General features: G+C 42.4%; 1 protein-coding gene across 2 annotated transcripts in view; it reads right to left on the bottom strand.

The window, feature by feature from the left end:
• The window catches only part of LIN7A (lin-7 homolog A, crumbs cell polarity complex component), a 47494-nt gene extending 33357 nt beyond the window's left edge, over positions 1-14137 (bottom strand). Inside the window, exon 1 of one of the 2 annotated variants that reach the window (XM_052669082.1) lies at positions 13898-14137. In XM_052669082.1, coding sequence (XP_052525042.1) covers positions 13898-13940 — 43 coding nt within the window. In that variant the 5' untranslated portion in view covers positions 13941-14137. The remainder of the gene's footprint in view (positions 1-13897) is intronic. The other variant, XM_052669084.1, reaches the window with a different exon arrangement.
• Between the last annotated feature and the right edge of the window lie 1840 nt (positions 14138-15977).

Genomic DNA, 15977 nt, shown 5'->3' with positions numbered 1-15977 from the left:
CCTTTGATTACAAATGCAATCAGCTTTCCTCGCAAAAATTATCACCAGGAAATTGCCCTTCGATAACATTTTCTTACCCACTAGTGAGAAGCACCAATTGATGAAACAATGTGTGTTTATACAGATACACAATACTCATGGAATTATGTTAAAAGCAGTTATGTTCTATGCAAATTAAACATGCGTTTTATTACTGATTTGCCCTTCTTTTAATCTAAGATATTTTTGGAACACAACTGGAATTGTGAAAAATATTCTCTATATTCAGAAACACAAATTCCATTATATTTACATTAAACTGATGGTAACGTCACTGACATCTATCTTCATTTCTCATTTCACGTCACACAGAAATTAGTGGGAATTTTAAGTACCAACATGGGTGGAATTAATCCTCAGTATTCTATGATGTGTACACTTGGAAATGAATATTATATTACTTGTCCTCTTTTTATATCGAATTCTAGCCCTTCTTTTTTTTTCAACAACCATTTTCTTCTGACTTCCTTATACAAAAAGAATTTCTTTCTCTCCTTTTCTGTTTAACATTCGCTTCCCTTTTTGCCTTCTCATCATCATGCTTGCCTACAGCCTTTCAGGAAATAATAAGGTTTCAGCGTGGTGGATCATGTTGTCAGTGAAGTCAGGGGGCTGTGGGTGGAACACATTTTATCAAATGTGCCCATCAAAAGAAAAGCGTGGCTCTCAGAAAAAAAAGATTTCAAGTGTTCTTTCTATTTTAATTTGAATGAATTTTCATTTGTATTGTTAGTGGGAAAGAAGCAGTAGGTTACTATTTAAGCATTAAGAAAGAGAGATGTCACTAGAACATAGAACTAGCAAAATACCACACTGTGATACAAGCAGAACATTCCCGTGCAATAATAAATGAAGTTGAATTCCATACATATAGCCACATACCAGAGTGCAATTAACAGAAAGGTAATTTTGCTTAGCTAATGCTTTGCTGATCATCCTATTCTAATATACTAACTGCTTTCACTAGCTGATTTTGTTCAAATAGCTAAGGAATACACAATGTAGATAGATCTGTTGAATTTGATGGATGTTTTTAAAAGTAAATGCTATTTCTACTATTCTTCAATTCAGGTTTTACTACGTGAAAGTTAATCATGAATCCATGCATTGCAGAAAGAACCCCAGCAGGTCCCCACTATGGGTTGTCTCACATGACTGTTAAATCTGGGTAGACAAAGTTCCTGAAGTTTGTGAATGTGGTTTTACCCCAGTATATTTTGTGCAGGCTTTAGTTCCAGTTTATTCAGATAAGCTATAAATTACAAAGAAAAATAATAGAAAATTACTCTAGTGTATTAAATGCTTCCCATCCAATATGACAGTGGCTCTAGAAAACGAATGTACTTGCATGATTTATAACACAAAACAAGAAAATTGTTGTACATCTACCAGCACCCAATCTTTCTCTCATAGTGACCTAAAATGTTGGTCTGCAGTCCTTAAAATAAATATATTATTCTTTGACTTAAGAAATAACTAAACAGATGATAGTATGCTCTGTAATACTTGCCTAGATGCAAACAGTAATTATTTAGAAACATACAAGGGCTGCCCATGTAAGCAATGCCTCCCATTTTATTCTGTCAGCCCATGACACCAACAGGAATATGTTGGTAGCACGGCAGCAGAGGCAGAAGCCTCCTGACAATATTCCGTTACACGTTGTTGCCGTGTGACTGATGGCAGCAGAGGGGCAGTTTGACACAGTGGCGTCTGACATGGAAGTGTGCATGAAACAAAGGTGTGTCACTGATTTCTTCATGCAAAAAAATGGCACCTAACGACACTTGAATGCTTGCTGAATGTTTATGGATACCAAGCAGAGGATGTGAGCATGGTGTGGCAGTGATGGTGCATTTTGGCAGTGGCGACAGCCATGCTGTGCTACCTCCTTTGGTACAGATTTTTAGGAGCACAGCATGCAGGCTGTTGCTCATCAGTAGCAAAAATGCCCAGCTAATGGTGGTGACTATACTGAAAAAACAGTGTTTTGTAGCTCAGCACTTGCTCTATGAAATAATGTTATTGTGCTCTTTGTATCTGTTGAGGTTTCCATGGAAACAAAAAGGAGGCATTACTTGTGGAGCGACCTATGTAGTATTTCTGTACTCTGATAACTACTCAGGAATCACGTTGCTGGGTTGCTTCCCAAGCAACAATTTGATGATCACTTATTTATTAACAAGATGAGAAAGCAGACTTCTCACCTTTCTGAAGTCATTCAACTGCCTCATTCATTTTAATTCTGGAGAACTTAGATGAATTAGTATGCCAGCTATTAGGAAAAAATACCATACTTTGGTACTTCAAAGAGGTGGAACATCACTACAGACTGACAGCAAGGACACTCAGCAAGTCTTCACTTGCTTCACTATGGCATTACAGAAAAATAACGTTGACAATTTTCAAGCTCTATTTCATTGTGCCTGAAGACCTTTAATTGGGCTGAAGGTGAAGAATTTGCATAACATAACAGGTCTTCATAACTGCCACGTTTTTATTCCTCAGTACTTTTGCTAAGGTTTAGTTGCTCCTTTACAGCTTATGAAAACACATTTCTAAATTCCCAATGTTAGTCTACTTTTTATCATAATTTCCCAAACCTACACTGAGTGATCTTCAAATACTATCAAATGACAGTAGGTAATCAACGGCGAGGCAATTAGAATTCCGCAGTGATTAGCGAAGTTCATTCGTAATTCATAGCCAGTAACCCCTTATCTCCGTGACTTCTTGGTTAAAGCACAAGCTTTGGAAGATTTTCAGCTTGCATCTTTTGAGAATTTTCTGCATTACCAGAGCTCTGCTGTCAGCTGCTGCTTTGCCCAACATGACAAGTCCTGCCTGGCGTCAAACAGCACACTGCCCAACGCCCAGTTCATCTCCTTACTAATGGCACAGCGCTCTCCTGAAATAAAACAACTCTTCTGTTAATGCATTTAATTTAACCTAAGCAGTTCAGGAAAATGAAGGCAGAGAGCAGCCTTTTTTGCCCATTTAAGTTGCAATCTTTGTCTCGCCTGGAATTTCATACTAATGAGTATGCATAAAGGTGTACTTCACCATGGTAAATCAGACTTGATGTGCAGGGAACAACATGCAAGACTGTTACAATACAGCATTAACTTTCAACACACCATAATGTGTGTTTGTGAGGTGTATTCAAATCAATTACATGTCCTGGTTTTAACAGTAATCTCTATCATGACATCATGCGACAGGCTGCCAAGCTGTGTTTCCAAGTGGAAGATACACCTGGATTTACTGCATTTCCCAGGAGCCTCCTCATCATCTACAATTCTGGGTGACATTCTTTTACCATTTGTAGTAAATTTGTTATCTATCCTTATCTTAATTGGGTTGTTTTTCTTCTCCCCAAAAGGGGAGAAAAAGGCCTCTTTGCCCTATCATGTTTGAAACCGTGACATTACAGCAGTAATATCAGTGCTTCTGATAAATTATAGCTACACTAATATTTATAGTTATATAGCTTTATATTTATATTAGTTTATATTATATGGGTAGCAGTTATAGATTTAATGCATTATCACTTCTACTCCTGGGGTTAAACATTACTGTGTACACAGAAATAAATATAAGAACAACCAAATCCTCATGATTCACCTTGTGCTGAGGATTTCAACTCACCACAGTTCTAATGCAGGCATCTACAGCTCAGTTCTCACCCCAGACTGTTGCTACTTTCAATGAAGAGAAACACTTTCAGGCTACAATTTATCTGACCTATTTTAGATAAGATGAATCATATTCTAGGAGCGCCTGTTCTCTTTGTTGACTACAAAGGAAGACTAGATGATTAGCTTAGATGTAAATGCCTGCATCCTACGTACATCACGGTACGACGAAATCCAGTGTTACTGTCCAGATTTACAGTGAAAAATTCATGCAAATTTACCTCCATGTGATACAGAAGACACCACGCTTGAGAACAGTCACCTTCAGAGCTTTTTGGTTAAAAGTTTTACAAATGTCTTAACCAAAAATCTGATGCTTTTTTTTTTTTTTTTTTTTTTTTTTTTTTTCCATAACAAATGAGGAAAACCAACCATGGGATAAAATTGAGTATACATACATACCCCATGCCTGCGTCATTCTTGTTTCCTTTGGCTATTCATCAGACCCTATCTGGGTCTATAATTCTGTATGTTGGTGATACACTCAGATTTCTCTGGCTCTATCTTCTCAGACACACCACAGGTATACAAGCCCTCTGCTTCCCACTGCTCCTGACCCAGGTGCTGCATGCCCCAAGGCACGTTAATCACCATGAGTCTTCCCAGCAGCTTTGGCAGGAACACCTGAATATGACAGTAGAGGTCTGGTATGTTTTGCGAAATAACTTACAGAAAGGACACTTAATTTGCAAGGAATGCAGAGTCACCTATGATCCAAAATACAGATAGATATTGTGTGGAGATCATTCCATCCAGCAGCCTCAACACTACAAAAGACCCTTGTGATTCTCTTCAGCAATTCCTCTTTTCCCATTTCAGGAATACAACCTGAAATACTGAAATTGTGCCATTTTAGGCATACTGCTCCTTAATACTCCCTTAGTGTGTTCAAATTCAACATTCAAAAGGTCCCTTTAAGTGAAGAAGTATACTCCTTTATTTTCGTGGAATTTCTCAATGCCCACCAATGTCTGAGTAATTTTCCCCCTTCCAACCCGGTAAGTTTTAATTGGTGATTTCCATTTTCATATTCAGCTGGGGCTTTTTCACAGCCCTAACCTACCATAAAGGCAAACTGGAAGAACTGGATTTGCTTTATCTTGGTCAATTTTTCTGGCATAATCATTAATCCGCACACGTAAAGCCACTCCTCAATTTTTACAATGAAGCCTTCGCATAAGTGGTGCAAGTCAGAGGAACGTCCCTGGTGACAATTTTCAAAATTTGTTTTATTGAGAGAGATACACAAAGTTCCTAAAACTGTTAAGCTCATCAGATCCTTTGAGAATGTGACCTGGTACTGTCACATTTCCACTACTGCTTTTTAGAGGAATGATAATAAAACAGTGCAGCTTGAATTGATAGGTAATTCAAGATCTTTTCTTTATGATGAATTTCCATGGGTTATATAATAGTTATATAATTTTTATTCTTCCTAATTAGTAGTTTTGTTATAATTTTTTAAGCAGTGAAGGTGATGAGGTGCAAAAATGTAAGTTTGAGAATTTTCATCAGAAGATTTTGTCATCTGTGAGTAACCAAGACATACACCAACCCTGTGACAGCACCCACTGATTTTGTATAGAAAGCTTCGAATATAGCACCAGTGTGAAAACAAGTTTCCAAATTATCCTTTAAGAGAAGGGATTTAAAAAAATGAAGTTGAAAATGCAAAGAATAGACAAACATTGAAAACACTGGTATGTTCTTGCACAGTTCTTTGAAAAGAACGCCATGATTTTTCTCCTGCATCACCTTGGGAGAAAAGAGAAGGGAAGGTAACATTTCTTTTTTCTCTCCATATATAGACACAACTTTCTATTGTTCAATTGTGTGTGCTCTTGGTGATCATAATTAAGATTTATAGACAGCTACTCAGTGCTGAATAGAACAGATGAGACACGGTTCTTGTGCCTTTTCTGACAAGGGACAGTTAGCTATGAATATGACACAAAAACATTTTTTTAGACTTAGCAAAAAAGTGAATGTTGTATTAAAATAAATACACGCTGTGCATGCTATAAATATAAACATATACATGTATATATTCATTTATTCAAGAAACAAACAAACAACAAAAACACTCATTTCCAACAGGAAGCATAATACTTTGTTGCTTCAGAGTTTGTTATTGTAGTTCTTTAGCCTTTCTGTAAGGACTTCTAAAAACCCCAAAGTTCTCAAGTGTTTGAAGCAGCTATTTGCCTTCACAGGAAGTGTAAAATAGTGTTTTGGCCTTCTGAAGCTATAAAATAACAGGAAAAAAAAAATAAATCAACCTCTGAAGCAAAGTTTGAAATCCCTGAGACATTCAGAAATTCAGCAGTGTAAGGATCCGGCTTTTAAGAAATAAGGTCCTACAATCTAAACTTTGTGAAAGTAAGGAAATTGTATGGTCCTTCCTGTAGCTATAGGTAACTTGTAAAAAGATGCCCCAGCAACTCCACCAGCCTCATCTATCTCCTGAAGACAGCACCTCTCGGCCTTGGAGCATTCGTTCAGCAGAAGCCACTAATCATGCTGCAATGCCACCATTTTAAATGCCAGACAGATGTACACTGGGCATCTTGCTGAAATGCTACTACATTAGAATACACCAGGAACCCTACTTTACAGGATACTTGCTTTTGTGATTTAGTCAGTAAGCATACAGCATTAAAATCAGGGAAGGAATTAAAAATTTGACTAAGCTCAAGAATTGTAGAACAGAAATAACTACAATAAATAGGCTTGTGCAAAGAAAGAAAAACAGGATGAAAACTATTACTTCCAACTTGGATATACTTTTCTCTTAGCTGAATTCCACTCTTTCATCTCCCTGCCTAAGCAAAAGCATGTATTAGTGTGTCCTATGTGCACACTGCAAAACAAAAGTATTGGCCATATGGGCAACCTCATACATTACCCACACAGATACTTGCAGCATGCTTTCTGCTTGCATAAGAGTGATTTTTGTTGGCAGGGAAGATGACAGGAAGGGGAGAAAAGGCACCAAACGGTGCCTCTCAAAGGGAGGCAAGGTTAACTTCAGGATGCTAATTCTCCATCACGACAGGCACTGTGCTGGAGCCAAGGCAGTTGCTCTCACTCTCCTCTCTGCTCATGTCATTACCAGTCTCCTGCTGCCTCTTCTCAGTTCTTACCTCCCCAACTAATCTGAATCTTAAATCTTTCTCTTTTATTACCAGAAAGATGAGAAAGATGGCTGTGGGCTACTGGCAGTTGTACACAGTTGCAATGCAAATCTTCACTTTAAGTCTAGCATCACGATTTTATCTTCTGGGGGCTTTTAGGTGCCTTGAGATTCCAGTAAAATGATGGTAAAAAAATGGCATTCGTGCAATAGAACGGCTGTGACGCAGTGATTACACACATACACCTAAGATAAGATTCCCTGTAGGCTCAGGTGACAACAAGAAAGTTAATATCCTTTCTTCAATTTTAGTGGGTTTAACAATATTACTTTCTGTGGATGGAATCCCTCTGGTAGCTGGCTACATACTACCCATTTCTCAAGGAAGAGAAAAAAAACTGTTGAGTATGTGTATGGGAAAAGCTACAGTAAGAAGGAAACAGTGAATAAAATCCTCTGGCAGTACACCTAGGCAATAAACATATGCTGATGGTAGATCTCAACAACTGCTCACAATTAACTTACAACTAGGAAAGTCTATGACCTCAGAAGAAAGCCACAACCACTTCGATTGCTGCTGCAAGTTATGAAAAAAACTTTGAAATGGGAAACCTCTGTGGGAAAGAGCTCAGTGTCACTTTTGGAATGCAGTTGTTTGGTATCCTACACGTTGAACTATGCTGAGAACAGGAGCAGGAGAACTAGAACGCTTCTCAGCCTGGTATCACAAGAAGGGAGGTATCTGCCTAAGATCTCAGGAGCACACCCGGCATGTTTTAAGATGGCTGTACTGTTAGGAAGCAGAAAGTGTTGAATAAATTAGTGTAAGTTCCACCACTATTACCACTGGATTACAAGATAATCAGACATCAAATCACCTCTCTTTTCAAAGAGTGCTTCATTGATTTTAAGGCCAACGTCCCCTCCTAAAGTTTCTCCAGTCTGCCTCTGTATAAGAACAGAAGTGTTATCCTTTTATTCCTGTGCTGATTCAGTAAATAGCATTTGGCACAAACACTACTGCCAAACCTACTGGAAGCTGATGAGATGACAGTAAACAAGTTTCTGAGGGTTAAAACTACTGCTGATGACTATGGTGATCTATATAAGCTATTTCAAATGCATTTTTCCCTAATGCCTCACTGATTGCAGAGGGATTGACGCCTTGTTATCTGGGAGATTTATCCTTTTTCAGAAAACATGGTTGAGAAAGAAAATTAAAGAGTTAGTGGATATAAAGGATTACTGTTTAAACTTGGGGTTCTATTAAAACGAATCAGTAAAAATGTAATTTTGCTTCAGAAAAAAATGAATTAAGTCTATTCTGAGCAACGCTCTTCTTTATTCAATTATCCACGTTTACACAGAAACAAATCAATGCTTTGATGCTCTGTGTATTCCTGGACACTTAATTGTTCTATATTTTAAATAATAAGAGTTCTCCAATCTCTTCTGGAAATCCACTTTTCTAATCAATCTTTTCTTCTTTAAAAAAGCGAAAACCAACAAAAAGCCCTATTATTAAAGGAGCACTAAGGTAATGACAACTCATTATGAGAAGCATTTCCTGGTGACTTAGCAGAACTACATACAAGCATATAAAAATATATAAAAATAGAATGTAACCATTCTATTTTGAACCATGGAGAAAAAAGTTCTCAAAAAAAGTTTTCATCTCTCTCTCTTTTAAACACAGCTGAGGTCTGAGCTTGTAGTTTAAATACTCAGGAAAGCATCATTACTATGCAAATGTGTGCTTCTGAATCAAACCTGCTCATCTGAACAGAGAATCAATTGTTGAATATTTCTTATTCCAAAGGTGAATTTCCAGCAACTATCACAAAGGAAGCTGACTGAGATTAACTTTGAAAATCTTGGGTTTGTACATACATATACAGTTTACAGCATGTTAGTATTATTTTTAAATGTCAAAAACGCATAATATGAAATAATTTAGATTACTATGCATAAAAATAGCACTCCTTGTGCTTTCTGATATTATCTCTCAACTTGTTTCAAATGGTCAACCCCTCATCCATTCTGGAGCTTGTCGTGGACTCAAATCCATGCCACCAAGCTTCAGCAGAAAGCCCCATTTGAAGAACCAATGAATTGCAATGAATGACCAATGAATCCAGAATGGTCAATTCTCTCTGTTTCTACAAACAACAGGCCTTTCTGTAGCCTCAGAAGAATGAATTTGATTATTTATATGTCATCAGCTGGCATACCAAATAGAGGAACGTTAGACTTAAAGCACACAGCACTTGCAGAAGTATTTTCCTCCTTTAACATGCCAGGTTGGAGAGCAGTACAAGAAATCTCTCTGACAGATGGAAACGCTTTGTTGAAAGCCATGCAGGGAGCAGCATAACCGCTTAGCACTGTTTTGAAGGGCTTAACCGCACTGTAAAAGATAGCTGGCCTTATGCTGTACCTCTGTCAAGGAGTATATTTCACACTTCATGACTCTGACTTCATCTTACTGACGAGTACGTTATACATTTTTTTCCACAGACAGTATCTAGCAGCTTATATTCAGTATTCAGTTCTGCTGTATAGAAATGTATAAGCATTGATGGGAAAAAAAACCCATGTATGCCCTCTAGCATGCAAATGGTCAAATGTCATCTGATCATATTTCATAGAGTACATCTACCTCTGCTATCAGCTGGTGGCTGATAGCCATCAAATCAAATTATAAATTGATTCAATTACATATTTACTGTCACTGAACACGATGCTTCGTTAAGGATTTTCAGGGACTTATGGAACATCCCTCCACTAAAAAAAAAAAAAACTTCTTTGAATTCTTAAAAAACCAACAGAGATTAGCTGTGTGCCACAGCTCAAGAGCAAGAAGTATTTCCAGTTGCCTAGGATATAATTGAAAGCGAGGAGATATTTGGTTGTCAACAGCCAATAGCTATGACCTTGTCGTGAAACTTCACAGGGATTAAAATATCAGCACAGTATATTCAGTCTATTCAAATTTCTTCTTTTATCCTCAATCACATGAAGAATTGAAACCACCAGTGGCATGCATGAATAGTAACTATATAAAGAAAAACGTAAGAGGACATGGATTATTAATAAAAGACAGTTGAAAGCTCTCCTTCAAATGAGAAATATTTCCATGCACTTAATCATGCAATGGTCTTTGTACAGCCTAATTGTATAGAATCATCAAAAGCAAGAAGTTCTGAAAAGTGCTCTTTTAAAGCTGCCATTTTCACGGTTGGGAGCAAGGAAGAATAACTGAAGTTTTGCAGCAATCTGAGTAAATAAATGGTCAATTTTCTGTCAGAGCAGATTTTCATCTCAGAAGAAAGAGCACAAGTAAAACGTTATGTAAAACAAGCTTGATGAAAACTGCCGAACTAGTAAGACAGAGGAAGTTCAGAGTGCAACACTGCCTAGCTAGCAAGATGCCTGCTTCAAACTGCGCCTCCATACGACCATTCCTAAAACGAGCACCAAGGGAAGAGCAGAAAGGTGCTCCCTTCCATCATATACCTTGGAACACAGCGTTATTTGCACAAAAAGCTTCCATTAGACTGTGCTAAGGCACTCATTGAGTGCCTCACACACATCAGGAGCTTCCTGTATCTGCGCAGGGCTTTGGGGAGAGAAAGGCAACAGAATACGGCCATGAGGGAGATGTGAGCTCTGCCTGATGATGGGGAAAGTGGCCACTGCTGGTCACCGCAGGGCTGTGGCACGCTGAAGGCACTGTGAGGACAGGTAGAGGCAGTGCTGCTGATCGAGCGCTGAGAACAAAGCACAAGGTGTGCCAATAAAAGTGGCACGCAAAGGTGAAAAAAAAACCAAACAACACAGCATGGGCATTTTTAAACATTCCATTTTGATCTGATGTCCAGAGAGGCAAATTAAACCAGGAACATACTTAAAAAATCCATAACCTTGGACATAAAATGAAAAACAAAATCCAACCTTACTTTGTCAGTTTACGTAACGCAGCACTGTAACTTTTCACCTCAACGTGGAACAAGCACAGCTTTCAAAGTCTCAGGCATCACCTCTGAATTGGCCTAAAACCTTCCCACAGTGAGGCCTGGTGGGCTCTGGGGATTACCGACAGAGTGCCACCCATTCAGCATGCAAGATGCATGCAAGAGACAAGAAGGTGCACTTCTTTCTGTAAAAGACTGACAGAGTTGCTTGAAGACACTCGGAGGACAGGCTCTGCGCCTCACAAAGCTCACAGGCACATGCAGCTCAGCCCAGAGCCGTGCCCCCTCAGCTCCAGTGCTTCACATCTCTGCACTGAAGCACTTGCTGATTCCTTCCCCTCCTCCCAACAGAGCACCACACAAAGGTCAGGCAAAAGCCTTGGAGATTAAATTGTAAGTGATTAAAATTTCCATTATTTTGTGAACTTGTTCTACATATTAAAAAGCCCTAATGGAACTTGCACACATTTGTGCAGGTAGAAAGGCACATGATGACAGGAATTAAGGAAATTAATTCCTGTGCTTTGGACTGAAGTAATCTTCCAGAATGTAATTGGCTTTCAATCATTCACACACAACATGCCCTTCACCTTTAAATGGTAATTCATTTTACCACACGATTCTGAATTCCACTTGTGTCAGGCGCTAGGAACGCTCCCATCCCTGCACTGAACACAGAATGCAGGTTTTGTCTGAGAGCAGACGACGCCGTGGCCTAACTCAGATTTCTGATGTATGCATCTATACGAAGTTTTACTATTTCTGGATGCCTCAGTGGGGGAGAACAGCAAACATTTCTTAGCCAGAGATAAAGCAGCCATTCCCTACGCAATGCATGGCAGTGAGTGCTGCCTCTCGTGCAATGCTATTTTCTTGCTGCACATAGCACTTTGTGGGGCACAGCCTAGTGGATACAAGGCTACAACTCTTCCCTGGGCTGGGCCTACATCACAGCAGAGCTGTGCAAAGTTAAGTGACAGTAAACATAGCTGTGTCTGCTTCAGTAGAACAACCAAAATGTGGAAAATCACTCTGCATAGAACTTTCCTGCTTCCTTGGCTGTGAAAGACTACAGAGGAAGTACCTGGAAGCACCAGGCTTGGGTTGCTCCTGGAGTGTCAGCCCACCCTCTCCAGCTGACATAATAACAACTTGCTATAGGTGACAAAGTGTATCTTGCTGACGAAATGGCCGTCTGCAGGCCAGGTGCAGTATTTAAACCTATTTCTTCTTGCCCGTAGTTCCCTTCTGCGCATCACATCCTACTGCTCCGTGATGTTACGTCTCCTCACACTACTGTCAGCCCTGGCTGACAACCATGGAGTCCACAACGCAAGCACCTCTGCCAAATATTTAGGCATATTCTGGACACCGACAACAGATGTTTACATTTAAATTGGGACTCATTTGCATTTTTGTGTATCGTGGATATTTTAAAGCACAGTCAGTGATGAAAAGAAACGTGTAATTCTGAAATAGTAATACTTTCCTTAGAAAAGCCAGGTTTGCTAATGGATTGCCATCTGTTCAGCTCTTTGCCAGGAAATAGATTTGTCCTGCTTACTGAAAACAGTATTAGGGTGAAACTGTAGATTACACAGTGGATTTCTGAACAGTTTAATTTCAAGCGCATGCCAGCACTTTGTTATTTCAGTAAGAATAATTTTAGATTCACCTTTTCTTCAAATGTTCAACCATGTTCTTCAAATTAAAACCATCCAGCAAACTCTACTTAGTGTCAATAGGAAAAGGTTCTTCACCAGAGGGTGGTCAGGGACAGGCACAGTCTCCCCAGGGCAGTGGTCATTGCACAGAGCTGACTGAGTTCAAGGAGTGTTCGGACAATGCTCTCAGACATAGGGTTTGATTTTGGGTGGTTTTGTATGCAGCCAGGAGTTGGGCTCAGTGATCCCTGCTGATCCTTTCCAACTCAGAACCTTCTGTGATTCTCTGAAACTCTGCAGAACTGGTTTGTTCTCAGTCAGGTTCCAGTAAAGGTTCCTGCACCATCTTTTCTCACCTTGAAACTGGGTTCATCAGGCTTCTTTTGCATAGGATTTACAGGAAGACGCTCTCTGTCTTGCTCTGAAAGCCTGTCTTAATCCTCTAGAAAGAACACGTTAAAGAAATAAGCAGCACTGGCCTAAATTCTGCTTTCAAGAGTACAAGACTTATACATGTTCAGAGCCACTCAGGGCTCCTTGATGGAAGTTAAGAAGAGAGATGCACCTGCAACTCAAGAAACTGTTTTGGGAGCTGTGTGACCTCTTTAACTCACAGAACCACAGAAGCAAAACAAATCAGACATCAGGTTAAGTTCTTCTCCTTTGTGACCACAGAAACTGAACAGCATTTCTGCTCAGCCTTGCAAGCGGCACAAATGCATCGCGAGGGAGTCGTCCAATTTTCACAGCCCAGAGGCAAAAACTGAATTTAAACAAAAGTTCGTGATTTCAGCACCGCTTTTCACTACCTCGGTCAGGCTGCTGACACAAACTCAAGGCTAGCAAAACATCAACTGCTCTCTCTCCGCGGACCGAGCAGCCGCCTTACAGACACGCACAGCACCCCGGCAGAGTAACATCACACAGAGTAACACCATTACCGTCAGCGCGCAGCCACAGCACCTCCGCACCGACCCCAAAAGCCGCGTTCCGCCCTTCCCCGGGCGCCCACTCCGCCCGCCCCAAGCGCACGGCCGAAGCCGGACAGGTGCGGATGCGCGCCGCGCCCCGGCCGCGTCTCTCCCGCAGCAGCGAGGCGGGGGGAACCGGGCGCACGGCCGCGGGGCACCTGCGCGGAGCCCTAGCCCTCGCCGTGCAGCCCTGCACGCGTCCCCCGGCCGCGCGGCCGCTCCCCGCCGGCGGACAAACTTTCCTCCCGTCTCCTCGCTCCGGAGCCTCGCGGGGAGACACTGCCTGCCCGCCCACCCGTCGCCTCCAGCCCTTACGCCGCGGGAACGGGCGGGCCGTCGCGGCAGCGCCCGCCGCCCGCCTCGCACGGAGCCCCGCGATGCTCCCTCGGGCCGGGCCGGGGGCGGCAGCCGCCGCGCTTACCTCTGTCCAGCGTGAGCGGCTGGACCGCGGTCAGCGTCGCCATGTCTGCGGCGGGGCTGGAGCCCGAGTGACGCGCGGCTCCGGCACCGGCGTGGAGCGAGGGGAAGGGCGGGGAGGAGGCTGGCAGGGAGAGGGGGCGGAGGAGGAGGGTGGCTCCGTGGGAGGAGGAGGAGGAAAAGGAGGAGGAGGAGGCGAGCGGGGCGGAGAGGGCGCCCAGCGGAGGGCGGCTCAATGCGGACGGGGCGCCGCGGTGCATCGTGCGCAGGGCGGCCCGGCGGGGCCCGGCGCGTGCTGCCGGCATCGCTGCGGTGCGGGTCCGGGCCCGGCGGGAGGCCTCGGAGCGGAGTCTAGGGGCCCACAGCCCTAAGGGACGGGCGGCGTCGGTGACGGCTTTCTGGGGCCGGGGGCGGCGGGCGAGGGGCGGTCCGTCTGTGGCCCCGCCGCCCGGGGGTGCCGCAGCGGAGGGAGAGCGCGAGGGCGGGGAGCGCCGCAGCGCCGCCTGCGGGAGCCGCCGGGAGAGGCGACGGCGGAGTCCTTCGCAGGGCTGCGCTGCACCGACGTGTCTCACCCCGCACCGCCCTTCGGACGGACCCACAGTTGTCAGCCCCGTCTTCAGCCCTGAGCCTCGTCTGGGCTGCCGCGTGCTCCGGGCCGTCCTCGGGATACTGCGCAATATGTCCGCAGCTCGGGGCTGAAAGGCAGAAAGGGAGAGCTCGATCGTGGGTGCGTCGTGGTCACCTCGTGCTGGTGGATGTGCTCAGTCCATTCAGGACAGGAAGCGCTCGGGCTTCAAGCTGAACTTAGCGCTGGAGCTGTGCAAGGCCGGCCAGCAGCCGGCTGGTTGTGCTTGCCGTGCATCCCCGTCCTTAGCCCGCAGCCCAAGGGGAGCCATTCTGCTGCCTCTCCGGAAACGGAGGTGCAGCTGTGCTGTACTTCCACTGTGTGCAAGTACGCAGAGAAGTGACAGTGAAGAACTGAGTCCCCTTTGACTGCTGTCCTATGCGGTACCTGCATTGTTGCACTTGCCCAAGAAATGCCCAAACTGGGAAAACTTTAATCCAGAGAGGACATAGCACTGTTCCTCTCGTTCAGTGGAGAGCTGACAAAACGCAGAGGGTGTGAAAATGCAGCATGAACAGACTGTGCATTGGTAACAGCTGTAATTGCCAGGGTATTTAAGTGGTAGTAGAGGTAATTAGGGAAGCTGTGGAAATGTCACTAAAACTTTTAAGAGATTAAAAATACATATGGCAGTATTAAAATTAGAGAAATTTAAATAATAAATATCTACCCACTTCTTTTGCTCAACTCAAATCAGCACAAGTTTCTCTGATGAGTAAACAATAAACAGTAGCTCATTCAGATTTCTTGACAAGAAAACGTTTTGTTTGGCTTAAACACTGGAGTCAAGAAAGCAGTTCCTGGCAAACAGTCAGTTTTTAAAATCAAAATTAATGTGAGGATTTTTACTATGTAGACTTTCTGTACTTGCAGAGCAGCTGGATCGACATAAAGCGCAACAGTGCCTCTTACGCAGTCACATTGCTGCACACAGGATTCACCATCCTCAGTGGGGAAGAAGTTCATGTTTGAAGCTATAACAGCCTAATGTGACAACACTCAAACTGTTCTGACGCTTAAAAAAAATCTGTTACGTGTATAAAATTATGTTTAAACAATATTAAAAGCAACAGTTAATTAGTTGTTTTTCATAGGGAACATCATAACCTTCAGGCTTGCTCTTTTAAACTGCCATGTTGTGAACAGTCTTCTTGAAGCAAAATGCAGCTGTAACAGTAACTTTTCTATTAATATCTGTGTAACATTAATGCCAAATATGTTGCCTTTTAGAAATATACATGTTTAGCTAATTCAGTGTTTGTGCTTGAACGGGGTACCTGTGGAAAGCAATAAGCTTATTCCAACTTAATCCTTTTTTATCTTTCCCTGGTCAGATTTCATGTGCTCTGCCATAGGGGCTAATTGGCACTCAGATGAGAGACTTGAATGGGAGTATTATGTGCACTCAAGGAAGATGAAAAGCAGCATTTGCTGAAATTAAACATTTCCTAATCAGCAT

Source organism: Tympanuchus pallidicinctus, unplaced genomic scaffold (assembly GCF_026119805.1).
Source record: "Tympanuchus pallidicinctus isolate F22 unplaced genomic scaffold, pur_lepc_1.0 scaffold8, whole genome shotgun sequence".
In the NCBI taxonomy this organism is placed as follows: domain Eukaryota; kingdom Metazoa; phylum Chordata; class Aves; order Galliformes; family Phasianidae; genus Tympanuchus; species Tympanuchus pallidicinctus.
Note: the sequence above shows the minus strand (reverse complement) of the source record. Positions and strands in the feature narration are given on the sequence as shown.